Below are 25,984 nucleotides of genomic sequence, written 5' to 3'. Positions count from 1 at the left end.
TGGATAGTATGCCAAGTCTCAAAGTTAGTGTGACAATAAATTTTGAACACATTCCATTATATTTTGAAGAATTTTTGTGTTGTGGTTTATAATAGTTGAATTCTTCTTGATTGAATAAAAATTTGAAGATTGTTATATTCTTGTAAATACTAACTTCCTTTGATCATGTCATGTCTATCAACACTTATCTTGAGAGATTACCCATTCAAAATACATTCTATATTATTTGAGTTAAGATTTTGCACTAATATAAAGCTAAAATCTTCAAAACACACCTAAATTTTGAAATTTGTATAACAATATGCATAAGTATGACAATTGTTCTGCTTTAACAACCAAAGTAAGATAAATGGTACAAGGTCACTACAATGTCTAACATTTGCTCTACCTTTTTTTTTTTTTCCCCAAGAAAGAGACATCTATTAAGTAAGAGAAAAAACCCGCGAGAGCAAGCTCAAGGCAGAATACATCATGAAATCATGAGGATAAATAAAAAACCCCTCAGAGTGAGGTGGAAAACAACCAAGGCTGAGGCTGAAATTGCCATCTCAACCCTATAGTAGTCTTAGAGAAGAAAGGAGAATCCTTCCATTCCCTGAAGAAAGAAGCCCTCCTAGCTGAGGCTGCACGGGAGTCTCCCTGCATACCCGTCCATACGGCCATCAAAGTATGTACGGTGTCTGTCCAGATGTCTGTCCAGATACTAGCCAATGTGTGTGAGGGATGAACCTGAGTACCCTCCAAAGCCTCTGTGCATCTGGCTCTCCAGATATGCTAGGATGCTATGCTCGCTAGAATCTCCCAAAAAGTATCCACAGAGGCATGTACAGCTGTAAAAGGAAGGTGTGGTACCACATCCAACGAACAGGACTCAGTCCGATGACGTCGAACCGAAATGGCCCAAGAGGAGTCAAATCTCTCATAGAAAACTTGAGGTCCTGTAAGAGAAAGCCAAGCCACTGAGCCCCATGTCATAAAAAATGGGGAGTGGGCAAAGTGATTGAAAATCAAGGCTACCCCCATCCAAATCATCCTCGCCTGTCTGCAATCCCATAAGCAATGCTGAATAGTCTTCGAAGCAGAGAGGCATTGAGGGCAAGTAGGGTCGGCTCCGCCGAACCTGGACCTCCAAAGGTTCACTGCAATCCCACCATGGATAGAAAGCCAAAAGAAGATAGTGATCTTTCTATTCCTGTGGGATTTCCAGAGTCTCCTCCAGAAGCACCTCTGCAGATCCGCAATGACATCAAATGTCTCCCAATGAGGAACTTTGGAAGGTCTCCAACCTCTACTACTGAGCTGATATCTCCTGGCATTACTGATCGTGTAACGAAAGAAGGGAATGCTCTTCTCTCAATGCCATGCGTCAATCCATTCTCACTCTCCGGGGTCCCACTGCAAATACCTGATGGGAACTCCCCCATAGAGCCAGAGACTCCAAGACCCGGTGGAGAGTAGCCGGGGGTCTGGGTCTAGGAACCACTCTGAATCTAATCCTTGCACTAAAAGACCTACAACCCTGATGGGCTGAAAAGCAGACTCAAGCAAGATGTCCTCTGTGGACCTGAGCAATCTACCACCATCCTAGACACTAAAAACCAAAGCATCCTCCTGTGCATCTCGAAAGGCCAAAACCTGAAGAGGAACACTGCCTCTCGTAAAAGTACCTGCCCAAGTGGAGGAAGTGAGTGGCATATCATCTAGGTCTACCCAAACCTCTGGAAGGGCTGCCTCAATCTGCAAGATCCTCCCTGCACTCCCTCTGAGATGTCTTGTTAACCTTGATTTGGTATCCTCTGGAAGCCTATGGAAAGCTTTCCAAGACCCCATAGATGATGCAGGTCCCCTCTCCCACCTGGACCACTGCATGTAGAGTGAGGCACCCAGTGGTCTGCCATGATCATCTAAAATACTATCATTCCACATGATGGGTTGCCTATCAATCTCTTCCCGAGAGGAAGGAGGAATCATTTGCTCTACTTTAAAAGCCAAAGTATGATAAATTATTACAGGACAAAATTGTAAAACAATATATCTAAAGATAATGAAAAGGACCCTATTGTCAATTTCCCAATAGAGCATGTCAAGAGCTAAAAGTGAGCATAGCACACACTCCTACTTACGCAATCTTCTTGAAGGTTTCCAACATATTGTCTAATGCATATAGATATGATTCTTTGCCAATAGCTACTTCCATAGCCAATTTAAAAGTTTGTAGTCAAATATTCGTACATCCAATATTAATCAATTATAAGGAGTTTTAAAAAGGGTAAGTTGGTTACTTGGACTCTACCCTTGATGAAGAGAAAGAAGAGAAAACTTGCTTGGTGCAAGTATCTTATAGACACTTGGTTCCCCCAAGAGGTTCCAACCACCATCCTCCTTCTCGAGCTTGCAAGAATCAGGGGATTAGCTCGGCATTAGTGCCCAACTATAACTTATGTTTTTTAGATGTATTTAGTTCAAGATACATGGAACATGCATTACAACCCACACACAAGAGTTTTATTTTTTGATGGTGGACATGTAAGTTGGGGTACCAATGTTGTCAAATACATAAACTTGACGATATATATGTGCCAAATGGAATCAGTTAAGTGGATTTAACTATGCTACCAATACTAGGTATGGGGCACCCTAGCCTTGGTAATTCCCATTCCTCCCAAGGAGCAAGCTGAGATTAAAGGGTACAAATGGATATATACCCATAGTGGGATTTCAACACTATGAGGGGGAGACAACTTTTGTATGAAAACGATAGATTTTCTTATAGTAAATTATTTTGAAAAGTAGAATTTTAAAGAAGGAAATAATTTTTTAGTTGCATAACATTTTGAAAGTATAATATCTATAACAGTTGCTTTGCTTTAACAACCAACGTATGATAATTTGCTACAAGAAAAACTGTAAAACAATTATACATGCAAAAATTGAAAAGGGTTCTCTTATCAATCATCTAATAGAGTATGTCAAGAGCAAGAAGTGAGCATGACACACGCTGCTACTTTCATAATATTATTGGAGGGTTTTTGAAATATTAAGTAATGCCTATAAAATATGGTTCTCTGCCAATAGCCAACTCCATAGCTAGTTTAAAAGTGTTGTAGTTAAATATTAATGCACCTGACTGGGAGACTAGACTTCTATCTTTTTTGGGATGACACAACACTACCTTGGGTTTTAGAAGCACTTATACATGCTATCAGCAACAACCAGAAGTGTGTTTATAGTGCTATATAGTGGGTTGTCATCCCAAAACCTACATAGGTTTTTTTGGAATATGGGTTTATTAGTATACCCAAAATATCATCTTGTGCATACACTGAGCTTGAGGGGGAGTGTTGAGATATCAAGCTCTACCCCCGATATATCTCCTGGATGACTATCATTTATGTCACCGCCTATGTTAGTTGTACTCGTGGTGTAGTTAGACTACCACATATGTTTTTGTTTTGGGTTCACATATGAACCACGTATTCTAGGGTTTGACATATAGGGTATTTCCCTCTTTTATTGTATTGTTGTTGTGTGCAAAAGTGAAGAAAGGCTTCACCCTCCAACCTTGTGTCCTCTCTCTTTTGTGTGTTGTGAAGAAAGCTGAACTTGAGTCTCCTATCTCTCTCCCTTATTCTTTACACAGAGTGTCGTCATATAATGAAGGCTGAGTCTGAGTCATGTCCCAACACATGAGGGCTAGTAAGAGATAACCATGCACGCAATGCGACGAGTCACCATCGATTTAGTAAGCCTGTGGCGTTGCCAATGCCATCAACCTCTATCTTAAAAAGTTAGCCCCCGCCCACCGTGGATGACATATGGAACCAACTTCATATTCGCAACACGTTCATCACCAACTTTACCACCAACTTCTTTGGTGTTCTAGTTGTTTCGTCGCCAACTTCATCGCTCGCCAACTTCTCTGCTTCACTCGCTTATTCTTTCATGGCCGTCTTGAGCTTCTCTTTAAATCGCATGACATGCAATAGCTGTGGATTAATTGTCTGACAATAAGAGTGATCTTTCTATTCCTGAGGGATTTCTATAGCCTCCTCCAAAAGTTTTTGTGATCGATTACTTCAACACATAAATTTGATGAGTTAGCTCCCTAAAATTTTGGGGCTTTTTTGTTTCTTATCTTTCATTGGCATACTTGAAGCCTCTGCTATGTAAATATTTGGGGATTCGCAAAATCCATGTAAAATCATCATTTATTTGTATTTTGTATTTGGGGATTTTGCTACCTTAAGCAAAATTAACCCCCATTGAGGCTGTGGCTGATATTTTTACGAAGGCATTGGGTACCGAGAAGCTTCGCAGATTTAGGAGCTTGGGAGCTTTCACGGGGACGGGTATTCCTTTATAGGTTATTGCCTTGTGGGATGCACTCATCTTGATCAAATACTATTTCCATAAATTAGCATGCAACACTCCTAATTTTGCGCATCCATGGTGCGTACAAGCAATAAAATAGGCATTAGTGAGCTTGTTCCATATGTTGAAGTGTCAACTCGACAAGGCACAGTGACCTTTAAACCCCACAACCTCTAAAGACCCTTTTGCAAAGTACCACTAAGAACTATGGTATTGTCAATCACCAAGGCATTTTCCAGATTGGGAGTTCCTTTACAGGTGATTGCTTTTCATGACACACATGAGGATGCCTTAGTCTTTGATGTTTCTTCGCGGGGTAGGCTGTCCAGATCCACAGATGATATCTTGTTGGAGGTACCGTTTCAGCCAGTTAGGATAGTGGGCTTCATGGAGCATGGCTCTCTTTCACAGTTGTACTTGGATCCTGACCCGCTTCTCATCGCCCTGGGCTCATGGAGGCTATGGCTCTATGGAGGTGTCCCAATTAAGCTTTTGCAGTGGGACCCTGGGTAATGGGAAGATAAAGAAACCACTACATAGCTCATAATTTAGAATGTTCTAGAATGCTTCTCTATTTTTTCACTTCAAAAGCTTTTAGTTTACAACTGTATTAACACTCATTCAACATTCCCTTGTCTACAAGTAGGCAAGCAAAGCCTTGAAGTATAATTATTATGATTTCATGTTTGGAGTCAAGTGGAGATTCTAGATTAAATGTCAAATAGCTACAAATAGAACCCCAAGGAAAGATTCAGCTCCTCACAACTCAAGATCCAAAGTTATTCTAGAGGTAAAGCTTTCTAGTCTTCGTTTATTGATGCTAGGATACAATAGATTATTTTCAAGTCATATAGTCAATATTCTTTGACATCTTTAATTACCTTAATGGGATATCTAGTTCTCCAATGCTCTAGCTAATGAGTGATGGTTTTTGGGTTTTGACAGGTAGTTGCACTTCACCTTAAATACCTAGCTATTGTTAGAAATTGAGATGAAGCTATGCTCAAACATATATGTATTGGACATCTATTGTAATTTCTCAAGAAATGGGGATGAATGCCCATGCCCTAGTCATGCTACACTAATCCTTCTCATTTACTACTTTTGTGGTTCTATGTGTAGTCAAAGTTTTGTTTCTAATGTAATTTCTCAAGAAACAATGATGAATGAACTAGTCATGCTGCACTAGTCCCCTTCATATACCGATTTTGTGGTTCTAAGTGTAGCCAAAGTTCTATTTGTAGATATTGAAACTGCAAGTCACATCTTCAGCATGCCAAATCACTTTATGGGAGATACATCTATCTATTTGAAGAAATGGTTTATACTAGCTTTTTTTATTCTAAGTAAAACTCTATGGAGATTTGGACTACGATGATGATACATCTATCTATTTGCAAAAATGTTGAATTTTTAGATTTTGATCAAAAACTCTAGATAATCCACAAAAAGCGCACCAACTAAGACACTATTGACAACTTTACCACTACAACTAGGTAAAGAAAATAGCACCACAAGTTTGACCACATACTCAAACATAACATCAAGACAATCAAATATGTCAAAGGGATTTGTTAACCATGCGGCAATAAGGATCAAAAGCATAGTCAAGGGCAACTGATATGAGATTCTTGGTGTGTGGAGTAGCGGCACAAGTCTGCTTGTAATAACTTGAGCTTGAAAGTATATTTTATGGATTTAATAGGATAGGGACAACATAAACACTCTCTAGAAAAGATATAGGCAATGTTGCAAAATCATGTTTTAGACAGAAAAAGGCTAAAATCCTTTGAGAAAGAGGATACATTTTATGCTGGAGATTGAAAGAGAATACACTTTGTGTAGGGATAGAAACGCAAGAACATTTATAAAAATCTCTTAATGCAAAGAAGCTCCCACTCTTTGGGGTTTAGTAATCAGTCACTTTGGTATTCATGCACTTGCTCTCCTAGTGTCCATGCTCCCTTACACTATCAACGTGGTCGAGCATGTTGTCACCCTTGCACTCCACTTTCTCCTTGCCCTCCCTTCTCCTCCTCCTCCTCCCTCCTCCTTCCTCCTCCCTTCCCCTCCCCCTCCTTCCTCCTCCTTCCTCATCCCTCCTCCCTCCACCTCCTTCCTCCATGCTTCTTCCTTCCTCCTCTTCCTCCCTCCACCTCCTCCCTCCATGCCCCCTACTCCCTCCACCTCCTTCCTCCTTGCTCCTTCCTCCCTCTCCTCTGCCCTTCCTCCTCCCCCCTTTGCCCTTCCTCTTTGCTCCTTCCCTCCTCCATCTCCTCTGCCCTTTTTGAGAGTAGCTCTCAAGTCCTCAACCCTAAACTCTTCCAAAACCTACAACACTCTCTCAACCTTGAAGCCGTAGTTAGATCTGGCAACCCTATCCATCTTCTAAACCTTACAAACATTTCTTAGAGCCTTGAATCCTTATGGAGGTGAGAACCTCCATCAAAACTCATGACCAAAACTTCTTACCCACCTAAATTAGACTATAAAATACCCCCTAGACACCTAGTACACTCATTTTTGACTCACTTTGGCTTCATATTCGAACACCCCCCCATGAAAGCAAGGTGAGAGACTACTCGAATGGAACCAAGAACAAAACATGACAATGACGGTCATCAAAATTGTGCATGTCAATCTAGAACTAGACATGGTTCCCACACAATCTCAGAGGCAAGTGAGCATGGCTCAGAGGCTAGTGAGCATAACATAGGAATCTCATCTAGCATGGCTCAGAGGCTCATCATGCATGGATGCATGACCAACTCAGAGGTCTAGGAGACCAATGCACCAACATCCTGGAACTCTCAACCCAGACCTAATAAACAAATAGACCTATCAAAGCCAATACATATGGCTCCCACAGTACATCCCCCCTTGGCTTCATAATAGGACATGTTAGGAAGCCACACACACAAAAAAAAGGAAAACCAATACATCTTTTTAGGAGGACTATCCAAGGTAGAGGACCTTTAGACTCAATGAAAACCAAACACTTAATACATATCATTTTAGGGGGACTACCTAGGGCAGAGGACCCCAAAATACATCAAGCTATAGGAATAATTAAAAATAGATCTCTTAGGAGTAAGAGATGTCCTCCAAGTAGCTAATGCACATGTGTGCACATCCTTGTGAGTTGATGACGATGTCAATGAAGCACTAGGCATGGATGCCCCAAAATATGTATTGGTGAAGTCCATGGGGTAGCTACATGGAGCAGTCACGGCATGACTCTCAATGTGCCAATCGGAGAGTCATTGAAGTCGAAGGAGAGGCTCAAAGATAAGCAACAATGCTCAAGGGAGAAAAATGCCAAGTGAATGTGCCAAAATTTGATAAATCAACTTTTAGGGCAAAAAACAATGTGGCGGTTGGTCCTAACAGCTCTTTGAAGTCAAAACAACCTTGGAGAAGTGTCGAAATCAGGTGGTGCCTACCCTAATAGGAGAGCTAGGAGTCCAAACACTTGAAGAAGAGCAATTGTCTAGCCCAAAACACAGTCGTCATGACAAAAAACGGGAGAAAAATTGTTAGAAAATTGAGGAAGACCAGTCGCCCAGTAGTCACCTCTTCCTTTGCAAAGTAGATCAGCTCCAAAGTCTTTAATGGCAGCTCCAATGTCAATGTAGATCAGCTCATGGAGAGGCTAAGGGTGAGGAGAGGAGAGCTCAAGGGAAGGAAGAGAAGGGAAGGGGAGCTCCTCCAAGAGAAGAGAGGGCAGCTTCTCTTTCCGGCTACCCTCTACCTCATGGAGAAGCAAGGAGGAAGGGAAGGCTTTGATACCATACGAAAAGACATGGCACTAGGAGAATGCCAAGCTAACTAGGAACAGAATGGAAATATGGAAAGCATAAGGGAAAGAACAAGCACTAGGCAATGATAACCAAAATACTCACATGATATAAAGCTTGATGTTGATTGATGTGTATGACTCAAGACAAGTACAATGCTATATAGTGTGACACTAGAATCTAGAAAGGCATAGTGTATATGGGATAACTCCCAATATGACACCTGGCATGTCTAGGAGTCACTAGACTATAAAACACCCCCTAGACACCTAGTACACTCATTTTTGACTCACTTTGGCTTCATATTCCAATAGAGGGTTTCTCTCAAAGTTCAGATCTGGGTGTTGGATCCTGCCAAGTCTTCATCGATGGGGTAGCATATCAACAAGTGCCAAGAACTTCAACGAGAGATTCTTCAAGTGGGGAAGGATATTTCTTGTAGGGATATGGTCCATATTTATTAATTATCATGAGAACATATCAAAATAGTTACAGAGAAGGTGTCGATTAGGGAGATGCAAATTTTGACCTTGGTTATTAGGAATGAGCTCACAAAATTCATTTAGCATAAGAGAGAAAAGAACGTGGATTCTTAGATAGTCCAATAAGTTGAAAGGATTGCTAGGGTGGGAGCTCACAAAAGGTCGCTAAAGAGCAAATCCTAAGAGCTTGCAAAGGTGAAGGTAGCTAGAAAAGAAGACATGTTGGCTTTCTACAGAGATGGAAAGGTAGATCAAGGTCCTCAAAGCTAAATTAATAGATGCTCACTCTATAATTTTTTTATGATTTCCATTTGCTTTCTCTTGTCTTTTTACATGTACATTTTGAACCAATTGTAGTAAAAATTGTAGGTATCTTATGTACAAGTTGAACTAGTGTAATCAAAACTTCAAGGATTTACCTCATGTCTTTTAAGACATAGTACAGAAAAAGTTTTGCTTTAAAGAAAACTCATATATACATATCTATTTGAAGAGAGTCTTAACAATCCCCCATTACTCTACTTTACCTTGGGTAAATGGAAACCTATTCAACATGTATCCTTTTAACCCAGTTCCATTTAATTGAGTCTTAAACAACACTTCATTGAATTTTGCTAACTCTACTGACCCATTAGGATATACTTCCACTACTAGTTAAGGACCCATCCATCTCATGTTTAACTTACTTGGGTGCCTGATATCATGATTGCCATACATCAATGCCAAGTGGAAATTCAATTGTAGTAAAAATTGCAGGTATCTTATGTACTGGTTGAACTAGTGTAATCAAACTTCAAGGGTTTACCTCATGTCTTTTAATACATAGTACAAAAAATGTTATGCTTTAAAAAATTCATATATACAAAAATCTATCTGAAAAGTCCCCCATTACTCTACTCTACCTCAGGTAAATGGAAAACTATTCACCACGGTATCCTTTTAACCTAGTTCCATTTAATCGTCTTAAACAACACTTCATTGTGTTTTGCTAACTATACTGACCCATTATGATATACTTCCACTACCAGGTAAGGACCCATCCATCTCATGTTTAGCTTACTTGGGTGCTTGACATAATGGTTGTCATACATCAATGCCAAGTGGCACTTTTCAAAGGACTTCTCCTTATCTTTTCAGTGTCAATCGAGCCACTGCTTCCTTTTTCTTTTCATAAGTCCCTCCCTTGTGTACAAAGACAAATGTCTACTGTCATCTAGACTATTTAATAGAATAACCTTTCCTTAATAGAGTACTCCATTAACAACTTGTGCTGAATTGCCAAAAATACAAACTCTTATGCCAACTCCAAAGGAAACACTACCTTCAGACCATATATTAACAAGAATGAAGTTGCATTTCTAGCACCCTTGTGAGTCATGCAACAACCCTTGTTTGCAAGACAGACGTTCACTCTCATCTAGACTATCTAATCAAATTAACCTTTCCTTAACAGAGTCCTCCATTCGCAACTTGTGCATCTTTCCATCAGTAAAAAGTCTAATTTTAACTCCAAAGGAAACACTACCTCTTGACCATAGACTAATAAGAAAGGAGTTGCATTTGTGGTAGCCTTTTGAGATGTGTAGTAACCCATAACATTGCCTATCCCAATCTACTTGATGCAAATTACAAGTCTTAGTAAACACATTGCCAATGACCCAATTAATACTTTCCTCTTGCCCATTGTACTTAGGATGATACATTGAAGTATTCCAGTGCTTAATGCACTAGGTGGCAAAAGAATTTTAAATCATCTATTCAAGAAATGAGTACCATGATATGAGACTAACCCAAGAGGGAAGCCAAACCTCACTATGATGTTCTCATGTAGGGTAACAATCTCATTCCTTGAATTACCCTCCATGAAGGCATGTGCTTTTCCCCCTTAGTGACATAATCGACATCCACTAAGATATATTGATTAGGAGCTTCTCTAGTTGGTGGGTTAATTGGGCCTATCAAAACAATATCCCATTTCTCAAATGGTTTAAATGGAATGATGGGAGTTAAATCCATGCTACCACTAGGCATAGTCTTACCCATTGGTCGACACAAGTCATGCGATCAGTAGGCATAGGTATTAGGCTTACCCATTCATTGACACAATTCATGCTATCACTAGGCATAGGCATAGGCTTACCCATTTGTTGACACATAAAAATTCCATTCAAGTACCACATCCATTAAAACAAGGAAGCATTGGAAAAGTCATTTGACACTCCCTCTTCCTCATCTCAATAATCTAGGAGAGGGTATTTGTTAGAAGCTGGTCCTTTTTGGGTTTCAACTACCCTAAATTAAGAATTTTGCAAAAGCAATAGCAAACGTGTAATCCTTGCCATCAAAGCATACTTGAAAATCAATATTTCAAGGCTTGGTGATGACATAAAATACAAAGAGATTGGCTAATAATAAGTAATCATGTTTATATTTTTGAACTGAGATCACCTTGCCAAGGGTTTCTGTTTCCATGGTAGAATAATTCCTTTGTGTGGCTACCAATCATCTTCTAGCATAATAAATAGGATGATCAGACCCGTATAAATCAACTTGGCATAAGATGCTGCCATAACAAAGTTCAAATCATGCACTTAAACATGGAATTCCTTCTCCTAGTATGAAGGAATTTATATAGGAGCTATAACTATTGCTTGAAAAAAAGCGAGCAAAATGCTTGTTCACATTCATAATTCCGCATGAAGTTAGAACCCTTCTTTAATAGACTTAATCGCATAGAATCGTATATATTGGCTATTAAAGACCCACAAGCCAAGGAAAGACTACAACTCATCCACAATTTGCAAAACCTATAGTGCTAAAATATTAAGCACCTTCTTGAAATCTATTGTTAAACCCTTCCTTGACACCATATAACCTTAAAATAAGACATAAGGTTGAAAATTTTCTTCAGGTTCAAGGCATACAGAATTCACAACAACATTCCAAACATTTTTATAGATATTCCAAATTAGTTTTCTTGGAAATGTGCACACAAAGTCATCAAGGAACACCTCCATGAAGTCCCTCATTTATTCTTGGAATGCAATAGTAACAACACGCTACATGTGGGTGGAGAATTAATCATTCTTAATGCATAACCTTACATGCATAGGTTTGTATTTTATGACAAACGTGGTTTTTGGCTGATCATTTGAATGTATAGTCACCTGATTATATTTGCTAAAACCATCTATGCTACATTATCCAAAACTGTACCCATAAATGCTAGTGGGAAATGATATTTCATAGTAGCAGCATTGAGCCTATGACTAGCCTATGATAGTTAGCACAGACGCAAAGATCTCCACTCTTTTTTGGCACAATAACTATTGTTGATACTCATTCACTATATGGAACTAGAATTGAATCCTATGCTAACACAACTTAGCAAGAATACCCTTTAAATCTTTTTATGACCAATCTTACACATCTTTCAACTTAGTAAGAACCACTACATACTCATGCCATTCCCTAATCCTCCACCTAGATTAACTATTTGCCTCTTTATTCCCTAAGTTGACTTCTTGCACCACCATGGGTTTAGAGTAATATTTGTTCAAGGGATCATGCATTAGGGATCCTTGAGCATAAATAGCTTGCTCTATTGGTCTAATCTCCTCAACAATGTGCTCTAAGAATAAAGGAAGGTAATCCTTGGTACACTTTTTTGCCTAGTCGTTCTTCTCAATACATTCTACCTTATCCTTAAATATGCTAGCGAGTTTTAATGACACAGCCATAACAACATTAATAGTACTTTTCTTATTCACATGCCTAACTTCAACTTGGTTGAAGTTGTAGAAACTTGATTGCTTTACTTGAGCTACACATTCCTAATCTTTGGCTTCCACTATAGCACTATCTAAAGTGGAAACCTTATGCAAGTGGACTAAATGCCTTAGTTGAATCGGAAATATAAACCACTTTACTTGTTGACTTTAAAAAATCAAACTAAATCTTATATTGAAAAATGATTTAAAGCTCTAGATATACCCCCTAAGGGATCCCTCATGTCACACTTGGCAAATCCACAATAAAGTTATGAACCTCATCTACCAATCCAATGGGATGTAATCCTACCTTGTTAACTCCTATGTCCCCTTTAATGGGTAATTGATCTACCATGAGACCCTTTAATCCCCTATACAAAATAGATTTAATTGTATCCACGTAAACCTTAGTCTCACCATTCATTGGAAGCACCAACACCTCAAGTTGATAGAACCAAACCACGGTGCTGACTAGGAACACATGCTAATATACCTTCCCTTTCAACCCTTGTATATCTATAGAGTCTTCCTTGTTGTACTATACCAAAAACTATTTTCATATTAGCCTATCTCTCCTTAACGTCTCCTATCCTAGTAGAACATCCTAAGGATCCACACTCAATCAAATTGGCAATAGCTTTACTAGGGGATAGCTCTAAGGAACTCCCATTTTAATTATTCCCAAACTACAAAATGGCCAGCCTTATGACATGTGTGCCAATACAAAGTTGTCTTATCTGAGGTAGTGGGAGAGCTATTACTACAAATTGCATCAAATGTAACACAACATCCTCCTCAAGATGCGTGCAACAAGCTATTCTAATAGAAAATTATTGATTTTGTTCTACCTTCCCCACCTCGTCCTTATATTCTTTTGGTGGAACAAAAAATTCTTCAAAAGGACTCTATTGAGGGTACTTTTGAATAGGTAGGACAAATTCTTACAATATGGTGAGAATCTTCACAATTGTGACAAGCTCTAGTTAAATTTGACACTCGTTTCTTTCTGCCATGATTCCCATACAATACCATATCCTTTGACACCTCCATAGGTGATCCCAACTTCACCATACTTTCAATAGAACCTTGGCCCCATAGGCCCAATCTTTGGACCTCACCATCGGGCCTAGAATGCCTAGAACTACAAGTGAGACTATTCTCAACTTCACGACTATCATCCTCAGTAAGACAAAAACTAATTCATTTGTAGAACAAGGTACCCAAAGAGGTATGAGATTCTTGACCTTGGGGGGTGTTGGTTAGCTACCTCAATAAGGTTGATATCCATGTCAAGGTGATCGCCGAACCACTAAAGATTGCAGCAATACATGGCGTCATGCCATGTATTGCTGCAGTGGGAGTCCTGTTCATTATGTAAAATGCTGTAGCAACTGCTTCAGCCCAATAATAATTCCTCTCCCTTATTGGCTTGTATAGTTACTTCTTTGGGATCATCTCTATTTATTTCCTTTCCCTTTCTTTGCATTGTCCTACAACCCTTTTCCCCTATATTCTGCTCAACGGCCTTAGCCCCTATGGTTTGTTTCAAATTCTCCAGCCTATTGCATTTCCCCTTATGATTTGTTGATGTCACACCAACACCGATGTGACTTCTTCTTCATCTGTAAATGGGGTAGCAAAGGAGTAAGTACTAGTTAGTGGTACCAGAATAAGTATATTGAGGAATTTTTTAGGGATACAACTTTTTCTATGTATCTTCAATTTGATCTTAAAGTCATGGTCTGTAAACTATAGCATACTTGCACACTAATTATGTATGGTGTAAAGGCCTACATAACAAGAGTAGATAAGGGTCAGTTGCTGATCATAGAACCACATAATCAACCAAGAAAGACAAACCTCCAATAATACTTCTTACTTTTGGGACCACTCTTGCTGGCTTAATTCGATGTTGATCATCAAAACGGATAACAAAGGGAAGTAACTTTAAATTTGTTGGAGAAATCCTTTGCATATCTCATAGGCCAGAGCCCCCATCAAGAGTACTCCTCTAATAGAATAACCTCCTATTTCCACCTCTATAGTAAGAGCCCATACTTTACTACATGATGTAACACCGACAAAAATTTAGGTTCTACCTCCCTTTTTTGATCTAGAGACAAAGCCAATACTTTTCAACACTTGGGGAGAAAGGGTTAATAACTACAGCCAATTAATGTTTGGTCTCACTTTCTCTAGGTCATCTAATAGATCATAAGATTTGGTCCTTTTCCTTAAACCTAACACCCTTTGAAACTTTTGATGAGGGTAACAAGTCTTAGACAACTTAAATTACTCTTTATCTTTCATTAACTCCTTTTCCTTAATTTGCATTGAGAACCCTTGGAGGCTCCCCCACCTCTTGGAAACTAACCCTCCTTCATACCATGGGTGGTTTCATCATAATAGGCAAATTGAAGAGCCATCCTAAAAGCTCCTTAGCAACAATAGATTCTTTTGGCATAGTGGTTTCATGTTCTTCTTCAGGTATAATAACTGCAAACACCATAGTCCCCAAATGAATAACTGTATCCCAAGCTGCAAGATGATGTGCCCCAAGCTTGGCATACCAATCACTAGAAAACCCCTCTAAAGTGGTTGGAAAGATTTTTCGTTTTTTCGCATCTATGAACTAATTATTGGCCAATGCCACTGAAGTAAACCTATTAGCATGCACATCAAGATCCTCTACTATCCTTTGAAGATACTATGATGAACAAAAGAATTATTGTTAGCCATGATTGATTGCACAAGTGGCACTATTAGTTGAGGTACTATTAGCTTGGAATTTCAAATTTATACATGTAGTTGAGATTCGTGTTTATGAATTCTACAAGTAAGGGATCTATGGCATCTTGCTACTCCAATTCCTCTCTGAACTTAACTTGGTCCTCACCATGTTCGGTACATGAAGGTTCTGGATCTATGTAGTCTTGCTTTACATGATCATCCACTCTCCTGGCAGCTTATGAACAATCAGTCATCGCCCATGTATGGGATAAATCATGCTTTACAATCTCCTAAGGTCAAGACGTCACAACTAATAATGCCCAAAAAGACCTCCTTTAATATCTGAACTGAAGGCACCTTGCAGTTCCCGGGATATGGTGCTAGAAAATTTATGTGGTGCACAAATTCTAGGTGACAAATACATGACACAAAAGCCAAGGACTTGAATTTAGGAAAGTATGTCCTATGAGATGCCTTGCCTTAAGTCACTTAAATCACCTAGTCCACCTAGATCACTTATACCACTTAAATCACTTAGTCCATTTAAATCACTTATACCACTTAATTCACTTAGATCACTCAAATCACTTAGTCCACTAAAATCACCCATTCAAATCACTTATACCACTTAATTCACTTAGATCACTTAAATCACTTAGTCCACTTAAATCACTTAAGTCACTTAAATCATCTAGTCTACTTAGATCACTTATACCACTTAAATCACTTAGTCCACTTAACTCACTTATATCACTTGAACCATCATTGCAGAAGAAGAGTATTATAAAGTTATATATGAAGCTACTAGGCATGGAGAACCTTGCATGTCATGTCATTCAACATGGATGAATGGAAGCCCTTGGAAGAAGAATTGCTTGGGAATCGCAAAGAAGGGCTCTTTTTGAGTGCTTGGAGACAATGTACACGTACATTCCAATGACAAAGCCCCTTGAAGGCCATGTGTAAAGTACGAGTGATGGGAAGGGGGCTTTAAAGGTGGGGTAGATATAAAGTAAGGGACCTAGATGACATATAGAGAGTTGAGTGCTATGTTTTATACAGAGTTTTATACAGAAGGTATGATTATACATGCATAGAAACATGTATACATATTATTTTGTATTTTCTAGCAGGGAAGGTGTGACTAGCCTTTTCTATGACATGCAAATGCCATAGCCCTATATTGGAGAACTATTTGCACTAGCTTAAATATCCATATGGGAATATGTACCCATATAATGTTGGCTAAAAAAATGGGTATATCAATTAGAGAGTTCACAAAACCTACATGCAGCATATGTTTTTATATGATCTGAACATGAAGATCCTCTCTCTCTCTCTCTCTCTCTCTCTCTCTCTCTCTCATTCTCACACACCATTTATGAAGTTCACTATTGTGAATTTAGGTTGGTGGCAAATCAATGTAGGAATTATAACTATTTCAGAGATATATATTCTTATAAGAAAAGGTTCTTAAGTATTCCCTTTAAAGAAAATTAGGTAGTTGAAAAGTGAAGAATATTTTTCTACTTTTTTGAAAGTAAGGATGCACAAAGAGAGTGATGCTAAGATTTTCTTCATGTTTGAAAACACATGATAATAACAAGGGGACAGGTGGCCCTTCTCTTATGTGGGAGGAAAGATTGATAGCTACGAGCATAAGGGTCCACTTGCCCTTTGATTGGTGCAATTCCCATGCATTGCACAAAATCAAGCTCATTGCATGCAATACACAAGAGCCTAAACCATTTCACTCGACAGAAAAGAAGAGTAAAGATTGCCATATCAAACACAGTTTGGGTGCTCCATTTGCCCCAAAAAAGATTAAGGGCTGATCTATTTAAGATAGCTTTGGGTGCATTGGACTTTACACTCAGGTATTGGTATGGTGTAAATACAAAAGCCTTGAATTATGTGTAGAGCATCCTCTCTTGGTACAACACCTTTATTTTCCCTTTTTCTTTTCTTTTATGGTGGGGTTTGACTAGGTAGCTTCGGTCGATTTCTAATAGCCCTTCTCGAGCATAAATCAATGAACTAGTCAATGTTTGACCATGTTAGGGGTCTTAGAAGAGGATGAGGATATTAAGGGAGTAATCATGTTTTGGACATGGTCAATTAAGTCATGGTGGTTAGTTTAAGGTTCCTTAGGGTTAAGTTAAGGTTTTGGGGCCCATAATATCATGTTTTCGGGTGTGGTGCTCCTTCATGTGTGCAATTAGCTACCATTGCCTTTTGCGATAGAGTTTGTATCCACCCTAGTAGGTCTCCAATGGCTGTGGCACCTTGTTATCCTTGTTAGGGGATATTAGGGTATTTGAGGACATGCATGGGTTTATTCAATGCACCATAAGGGGCTCTACTACCAACCTTACTTTTCATTAAAGTGAATAGTGTGGTCTTAAGGACAATTGATGTAATAGCGGCATGGCCGAATAGTTAAAAAGAGAATGAACAAAATGTTGTATAGTATTGCTAGTAACACAAAGGAAAGGTAATGTTATAAAATTCAATTTTAATACAATGTAATCATATTTGAATTTTAAAAACCCACGACGAAGTCCTCTACGAAAGGAAGTTTGATGGTCCCACGCCAGAGGTTACTTGACTGAACTCGAGTTTAATCGCTCGAGTCGATCTTTCAATATGACTTTGTACGAAACGGGGTGCTCCAAAAACGGTAACGCTTATCTTGGAGACAGGGGCAAAAGCGGAAACACTTTTGTGAGGTGGCGCCCGGGTATTCTGCCACCTGCAACGCCGACAAATATCTGCGACGCTTGCAGATATTTAGTACCTGTGTACCAAAACTTCACAGATTTCATAAAATAAATAAATGTATGTACGGAACTCAGTTCTCACATTTCAGACGCCTCCGCCTCATTTCTTCTTCCCTTGCCGCTCCTCCTAACATCATGCCACAACCCTTGTCTCTTCTTATCGCAGATGCGGATTGTGTCAACCAAGGATTCATCGGAGACTCAGATGATATAGATCCTCCTCCTCCCTGCTCGTTGACTTACGATCGTGAACCTTCATTATCAAGATGCAGTTCCGCGAGTTCTTTAGTCACATTCGTGCCTTGTTCAGAATCGATTACGCCTACCTTGAATGAAGAAGATGTCACCCACGCCACGGTATGATCATGGCTCTTTGGTGTTTCTCTTCGTGATCGTGAATCAAAGCACCTATAAGTAATTTGCTGCACGCTTACGTTTAATTCAATGGGAATATTGTTGCAGACCATAGAAACGACAGATTCTTCAGGCACACGACGTTGGACGGATCATGAGCATAGTTCCTACTTGAGTTCCATGGAAGAAACATTCGTAAGGAATATGTATGACGGAGAGTACTGCGCTGTTGGTTTGTGTGGCCAGGCTTCTTATCATGTGGATTTTGAAGAGCAGAACTCCGCGGAATCACAACCTGCAAGGCTGGTCTTTGGATCTACAGAGGTATGATGATCTTGACAATGAGAAAGACTACCTTCAAAACGTTTTCGACTGTGCACTAATAATTTCATGTTCTACTGTGCGCTAATAATTTCATGTTCTCTGCAGTTCAAATGTTTCCAACAAGGGGATTGGCGATCGATAGTATTTTCGGAACCGGTTGTTCCCCTGCCACCTCAGCAGGCAATATTGGCAAACCCTTGGGTAAAACATTTCCGGCCTCAGGCTTTGGCTGGTCACAGTAAATCGAACATTGTGTGCTCACCTTCCAACATCGGGGAGGAGGAGAAAGTAGAGCCACAATACAGTAGGGGCGTGTCATCTCCACGCAGTCCAGAGTCCGTGTCCGGATTGGAGCATCCCGAGGTTGGTATGTGGCGGGAGAGACTGCAATTCATTAAATCTAACAATTAGCCAGGCAAGCTTCTTGATCAGTATTCGATTTCCGGATCAGGAAAATGGCTATTAATTGGGGCTCTCAAATTCTATATGCGCTACCTGCGTTTGGTCATGTATTTAGCATGTTAGCTGTTTTTGTTACAGGGTTGGAGAAGAAGAGAGGCTCCTCGAGTCACAATAGGAAGAGAGTGTTACACACAGTATCCAAGCAGGGAAAACAAAGGAAAGGCAGCGCTCTTCGGAACGAATAGATATTTGTGACCGCCTGGAACAAATCGGGGCTCCACGTTATTTCCCACAGAATTACACGGTTTTCAGCGTTTTGCTTGATCTTTCACACAGTCGTTGGAATTTGTTTTTACACATCAGGCCCATTTAGTAACCGTTGGTGAGGGCAACCAGCTAGCTATGAGGATGTACGCATACAGCTCAACCAGCTTTGCATTCTCGGCACTTGAAGGATGAACCCATCGTCCAGCAAATACAGTCGATTCTCTATTCGCCATTGAGTGGTGCATCAAACGCATCTTTCAAAGGAGTTAATGTGCAATGCATGCGAATAGAACAGAAATGAAATTGTCACTTTGTCTTTTTGCAATTTCTGCTCTTTTATTGTGTTAGTTAGGCACTTGAACTTCATGGGTACAATTTGGAGCAAAGCCCTTACTGTCTTTGAAGTGTACCTGTCTTGGAAGTGTACCTTTGATTCCTCCTTTTATCTACCCAAAAGCCATGCTCTAAAACATACTATAAATGCCACATAATATTGTCCAAATAAACCTCTCCAAAGACGTCCTAGTAATATGAATACTAAGGCTGTTTACGCACTGCCAAAGGGTGTCCAAAGTCTGGGCACCCAAAAAAATTCATGCGTGGGTTGGAATGGGCACCCCCTGGTACACAATGATTGCCCATTGTGAGATCATTAAAAAATGGGTGCCCACGGATGGGCACCCCTTTTACACACTGCCCAAGTACAAACCCTTTTTGTAAAAATGAGGGCACGGATGGGTGTGGAGCTGGGGGACTTAAATCGGCATGGTGATTGGTTGAATCCACCCCTGCCCATCGGTGGGCAACCAAGCTCGGTTGCCCAAGGAAGGCCTTTCTCAGGGCATGACGCGGACTCTACGTTGGATTAAAAGGTTTAAGCTTGGGCATTGTGTGTGTAAAGAGGTGCCCATGCAAACCTTAAATGGTGGCTTTCTATTGGTCCAAATTGTTGCCCAACATTAGGCGCCCTTTGGTGTGTAGAGGGCCTAAAAGATCCTTTACACGAAAAAATTCATTCAAATGTTAACAATTGTAAAAATGAAAATTCTCTCTCTCTCTCTCTCTCTCTCACACGCATGCACCCTTGGTCGAGTTCTTTTATTCAATGGCAAAACCCCTACTGCGATCTGAATATGGTGGGAAAAGGGGTTTTATGGGAAAATTCAATTCTTCATGTTAAATATCATAATATTTGTGGATTTATATCATTTTGACTACCCTAATGCTTCCCAAACTATTTTTCTCACAAATCCACAAACCTCAAGAGCTCTACTTTTCTATGGGGAAAATGGAAAAATGGGTGGGGGACCACATGCCACCTAAACGTTAAAATTCCCATTTCCCACAAAACCAACACAATATCATAAGACTTTTGGAAGAACCCTTAGGTAAAGAAGCTAGTAAAGAGGTGCGTGCCTTTAATTCATGAAGGCCATTTTCGCCATGGATTAGTGCTAAAAATTTATCCCTCCATAGTACAGCCCCCTTGCCCTATAAGTATCCTGGGCCACCAAAGGTAGCTACAATCCTCCAACCCACTCCAATATTTGCACGATCTTGTAGCAAACAATCAAGGTAAAAAATAAGGAGGGAACAAGATTATAATAGTGTAGGTCAATGGGCGAATCTTTTCCCATATAAAGTAATGAATATTAGCCCTATTGCCACTTTTAGGGTGAATTTATCAAATTTAAGGCTCTAAAAATTAGCCCACCATTATTTTTGGGCTAATTTATCAAATTTAAACCTCTAAATATTAGCCAAACCAACTTGGGAAAGCCTCTAAATTAGCCCTTGGGCTAAAATTCTCCCCTACTTTTTCCCTGCTAACAATGTGTTCTAATCACTATCAAAATCCATCTCAAAGTCGAAGATTTGCCTTGGCCCTCTATCCTTTTCTTCACAACCCCACATGGCCCTCAATGTCTCCATGCGATTGCATGCAATCCACAAGAGCCTAAATCGTTTCACTCTACAGAAAAGAAGAGTAAAGACTGCCATATCAAACACAGTTTTGGTGCTCCATTTACCCCAAAAAAAGATTAAGGGCTAATCTATTTAAAATAGCTTTGGGTGAATTGGACTTTACACTCAACTATTGGTATGGTGTAAATGCAAAAGCCTTGAATTATCTGTCGAGCATGCTCTCTGGGTACAACACCTTTATTTTCCCTTTTTCTTTTCTTTCATGGTGGGGTTTGACTAGGTAGCTTGGGTCGATTTCTAATGGTCGTTCTCGAGCATAAATCAATGAACTAGTTAATTTTTGACCCTGTTAGGGATCTTAGAAGAGGATGAGGATATTAAGGGAGAAATCATGTTTTGGACATGGTTAATTAAGTCATGGTGGTTAGTTTAAGGTTCCTCAGGGTTAAGTTAAGGTTTTGGGGCCCATAATATCATGTTTTCGGGGTTGTGTTCCTCCTTCATGTGTGCAATTAGCTACCATTGCCTTTTGCGATAGAGTTTGTATCCACCCTAGTAGGTCTCCAATGGCTATAGCACCTTGTTATCCTTGTTAGGGGATATTAGGGTACTGGAGGACATGCATGGGTTTATTCAATGCACCATAAGGGGCTCTACTACCAACCTTACTTTTCATGAAAGTGAATAGGGTGGTCTTAAGGACAATTGATGTAATAGTGGCATGGCCAAATAGTTAAAAGAAGAATGAACAAAATGTTATATAGTATTGCTAGTAACACAAAGGAAAGGTAATGTTATAAAATTCAATTTTATTACAATGTAATCATATTTGAATTTTAAAAACCCACGAGGAAGTCCTCTAGTGGAGAACCACCACGAAAGGAAGTTTGATGGTGGAGAGGTTCATATAGAACATAGAAAAGGAAAAGAGTGCCCCGAGTCGATCTTTCAATGTGACTTTCTACCAAACGGGGAGCTCCAAAACCGCTAACGCTTATCTTGGAGGAAGGGGGAAAAGCGGAAGCACTTTTGTGACGTGGCGCCCGGGTATTCTGCCACGTGCAACACGGACAAATATCTGCGAGGCTTGCAGATATTTAGTAGTTGTGTACCAGAACCGCCTCTATCCACAGATTTCTTAAAATAAATAAATAAATGTATGTACGTGGATGAGTTATTCTCAGTGGGACTCATCAGTTCTCACATTTCAGTCCAACAACACGCCTTACCTTGCTGCTCCTCCTAACATCATGCCACAACCATCGTCTCTTCTTATCGCAGATGCGGATTGTGTCAACCAAGGATTCATCGGAGACTCAGATGATATAGATCCTCCTCCTCTCTGCTCGTTGACTTATGATCGTGAACCTTCTTTATCAAGATGCAGTTCCGCGAGCTCTTTAGTCACATTCGTGCCTTGTTCAGAATCGAACACGCCTACCTTGAATGAAGAAGATGTCACCCACGCCACGGTATGATCATGGCTCTTTGGTGTTTCTCTTCGTGGTCGTGAATCAAAGCACCTATAAGTAATTTGCTGCACGCTTACGTTTAATTCAATGGGAATATTGTTTCAGACCATAGAAACGACCGATTCTTCAGGCACACGACGTTGGACGGATCATGAGCATAGTTCCTACTTGAGTTCCATGGAAGAAACATTCGTAAGGAATATGTATGACGGAGAGTACTGCGCTGTTGGTTTGTGTGGCCAGGCTTCTTATCATGTGGATTTTGAAGAGCAGAACTCTGCGGAATCACAACCTGCAAGGCTGGTCTTTGGATCTACAGAGGTTTGTTTATGGAGAATTTAACCTTCAAAACGTTTTCGACTGTGCACTAATAATTTCATGTTCTACTGTGCACTACTAATTTCATGTTCTCTGCAGTTCAAATGTTTCCAACAAGGGGATTGGCGATCGATAGTATTTTCGGAACCGGTTGTTCCCCTGCCACCTCAGCAGGCAATATTGGCAAACCCTTGGGTAAAACATTTCCGGCCTCAGGCTTTGGCTGGTCACAGTAAATCGAACATTGTGTGCTCACCTTCCAACATCGGGGAGGAGGAGAAAGTAGAGCCACAAGACAGTAGGGGCGTGTCATCTCCACGCAGTCCAGAGTCCGTGTCCCGAGTGGAGCATCCCGAGGTTGGTATGTGGCGGGAGAGACAGCAATTCATTAAATCTAACAATAAGCCAGGCAAGCTTCTTGATCAGTATTCGATTTCCGGATCAAATTGAATTTGAATGTGGCATGGGGGCCCTCAATTTTTATATGTGCTACCTGCGTTTGGTCATGTTAGCTGTTTTTGTTACAGGGTTGGAGAAGAAGAGAGGCTCCTCAAGTCACAATAGGAAGAGAGTGTTACACACAGTATCCAAGCAGAGAAAGCAAAGGAAAGGCAGCGCTCTCCGGAACGAATAGATATTTGCGACCACCTGGAACAAATCGACAGCGAGGGGGGCTCCAGGTTATTTCCCATAGAGTTACACGGTTTTCAGCGTTTTGCTTGGTCTTTCACACAGTCGTTTTTACACATAAGGCCCATTTAGTAACCGTTGGTGAGGCCAACCATCTAGCTATGAGGATGTACACATACAGCTCAACCAGCTTTGCATTCTCGGCACTTGCAGGATGAACCCATCGTCCAGGAAATACAGTCGATTGTATACTTGGGAAGATTTTTTATTCGCCATTTAGTGGTGCATCAAACTCATCGAATCTTTCAAAGGAGTTAATGTGCAATGAGTGTGAATAGAACAGAAATGAATTTGTCAATTTGTCTTTTTGCATTTTCTGCTCTTTTATTCTGTTAGTTAGGCACTTGAACTTCATGGGTACAATTTGGAGCAAAGCCCCTACATTATCTTGTCCAAATAAACCTGTCCAAAGACCTCCTAGTAATATGAATAGTAAAAGATCCTTTACACGAAAAAATTCATTCAAATTTGGTAAACAATTGTAATATCAAAAATTGACTCTAAACATTCTATGAATTTCAAAACATATATGAACAGAGTGGAAAAATATGTTGATATAATGAAATTTTAAGCGTCTTCGAAGTACGCTAAAGGGTTCACTCGATAAACTACCACCTTTTCCTTAATGACTATGGACTATATATTGACATCGTCTTCATTTTGTAATGTGTACATAATGTAAAGTAGTTCTCTTATGATATGGAATCTCCTCTCTCTCTCTCTCTCTCTCTCTCTCTCTCTCTCTCTCTCTCTCTCTCTCTCTCTCTCTCCACGCACTCACGCACCCTTAGCCCCGTTCTTTCAGCCAATGGCAAAACCCTAATGCAATCCTAATATGGTGGGAAAAGGGGTTTTATGTGAAAAAGTAATTCTCCAAGTTAAATATCATTATATTTATGGATTTACATCATTGTCACCACCCAAATGCTTCCCAAACTATTTTTCTCACTAATCCAATAACACTTTTCTAGAGGAAAAAAAGGGTGGGAGACCACATGCCACCTAAACATTAAAATTCCCATTTCCCACAAAACCACCACAATATCATATTAGAAGAACCCTTACGTGAAGAATCTAGTAAAGAGGTGCATGCCTTTAAACTGCTAGTAGCCACCATAATAGGAAGGTGGGTGCTACCCAATATTCCTCATAATAGGGAGGTGGCTGCTACCCAGTATTCCTTATAGAAAAAGATGACATGTCAACCGCTTCTTTTCGATGAACAATGCCTTAGTATGAACCTTCACCTAACCTATGCTTGACTTTCCACGAATTTTCTGGAAAGTTCAAAAATTAAAAATTAGCTCCCTATTACTACTTGATGATAACCATAGCTTTGAATTTGAATTCCAAATTCATGAAGGGCATTTTTGCCATGGATTAGTGCTAAAAAGTTATCCCTCCTTAGTATAGCCCCCTTATCTTATAAGGATCTTGGGCTACTAAAGGTAGCCACAATCCTCCATCTCGCTCCACTATTTGCACGATCTTGTAGCAAACAATGTGTTCTAGTCACTATCACAATCCATCTCAAAGTCAAATATTTGCCTTGAGCCCTCTATCCTTTTCTTAACAACCCCACACGGCCCACATGGTCCTCAATGTCTCCATTGTGGTAGGTACCCAAGCTCCCCCTACAAAGTAGGGTATTAGGGGTGTAAATTTAAGGCATGGCCACTAGCTTAGTTCTCAACCGATTCTCAAGCTCAAAGCCTTGAGCTTGGGCTCTCACGCAGCAACAACATTGTAGAGGCTAGGGTTTGCTTAGCTACCCCTTGTTTTTTGTGTTTTGCATCTTATGTTTACATCGGATGTTGCTGTGTTGGTGTTTAAGGTTATGTTATTGCATAAGTTATTGTCTACCTTATTTTGGGTTGGTTATGGTTGGATGTTTTTGGTACCATTGGTCTATGTCCTAACATTTGCAGATGAAGTAATACTAGAGACTGGTGTGGTATTGGCCATCTCAGTGTCTTATAAGGTAATTTGAGAGCTATCTTTTGCAATGGGTAGACTTTTTTCTCAGTTGGATTCTAAATGGGATCATAGAGAATATGATGAGCATGGGTATATGGCTACCTAGTATGTCATGTGTAGGGATACGGGTCATTACTAGTGGAAGGTTAGGTTGTATTGTCATCATTATACTTCTTATTGTCTTTGTTGAAGCTAGAGTATGTGAATGGGGCAATGATACCAGTAGATCATCCTATCTCTAGATTGATTTCAGTAGGGATGAGTTATATGCTTGATTAAGGATGTTTCCTTTGTCTTTGTGTTATTAGGTTACATAAAACAGTA

At 39.9% G+C, this 25,984-nt stretch overlaps 2 protein-coding genes across 2 annotated transcripts; both read left to right on the top strand.

Annotated features, from left to right (window-relative positions):
• Positions 1–17,796: 17,796 nt before the first annotated feature.
• LOC147896517 (uncharacterized) lies at positions 17,797–19,586 on the top strand. The gene is made up of 5 exons (XM_087381889.1): positions 17,797–17,874; positions 18,006–18,287; positions 18,393–18,608; positions 18,714–18,975; positions 19,149–19,586. The coding sequence occupies exons 1-5, from the start codon at positions 17,797–17,799 to the stop codon at positions 19,253–19,255; spliced, it is 945 nt and encodes a 314-aa protein (XP_087238015.1). The 3' UTR covers positions 19,256–19,586.
• Positions 19,587–22,265: 2,679 nt separating this feature from the next.
• LOC147896516 (uncharacterized) lies at positions 22,266–23,919 on the top strand. The gene is made up of 5 exons (XM_087381834.1): positions 22,266–22,675; positions 22,781–22,996; positions 23,093–23,402; positions 23,521–23,673; positions 23,837–23,919. Exons 1-4 carry the CDS (start codon positions 22,373–22,375, stop codon positions 23,625–23,627), a joined length of 936 nt encoding a protein of 311 aa, XP_087237960.1. The 5' UTR covers positions 22,266–22,372; the 3' UTR covers positions 23,628–23,673; positions 23,837–23,919.
• Positions 23,920–25,984: the final 2,065 nt, after the last annotated feature.

The sequence above is a fragment of the Dipteris shenzhenensis genome, chromosome 11 (genome assembly GCF_047967505.1).
Source record: "Dipteris shenzhenensis isolate YYH24624 ecotype China chromosome 11, Dip_SZ_1.0, whole genome shotgun sequence".
In the NCBI taxonomy this organism is placed as follows: Eukaryota; Viridiplantae; Streptophyta; class Polypodiopsida; order Gleicheniales; family Dipteridaceae; genus Dipteris; species Dipteris shenzhenensis.
Note: the sequence above shows the minus strand (reverse complement) of the source record. Positions and strands in the feature narration are given on the sequence as shown.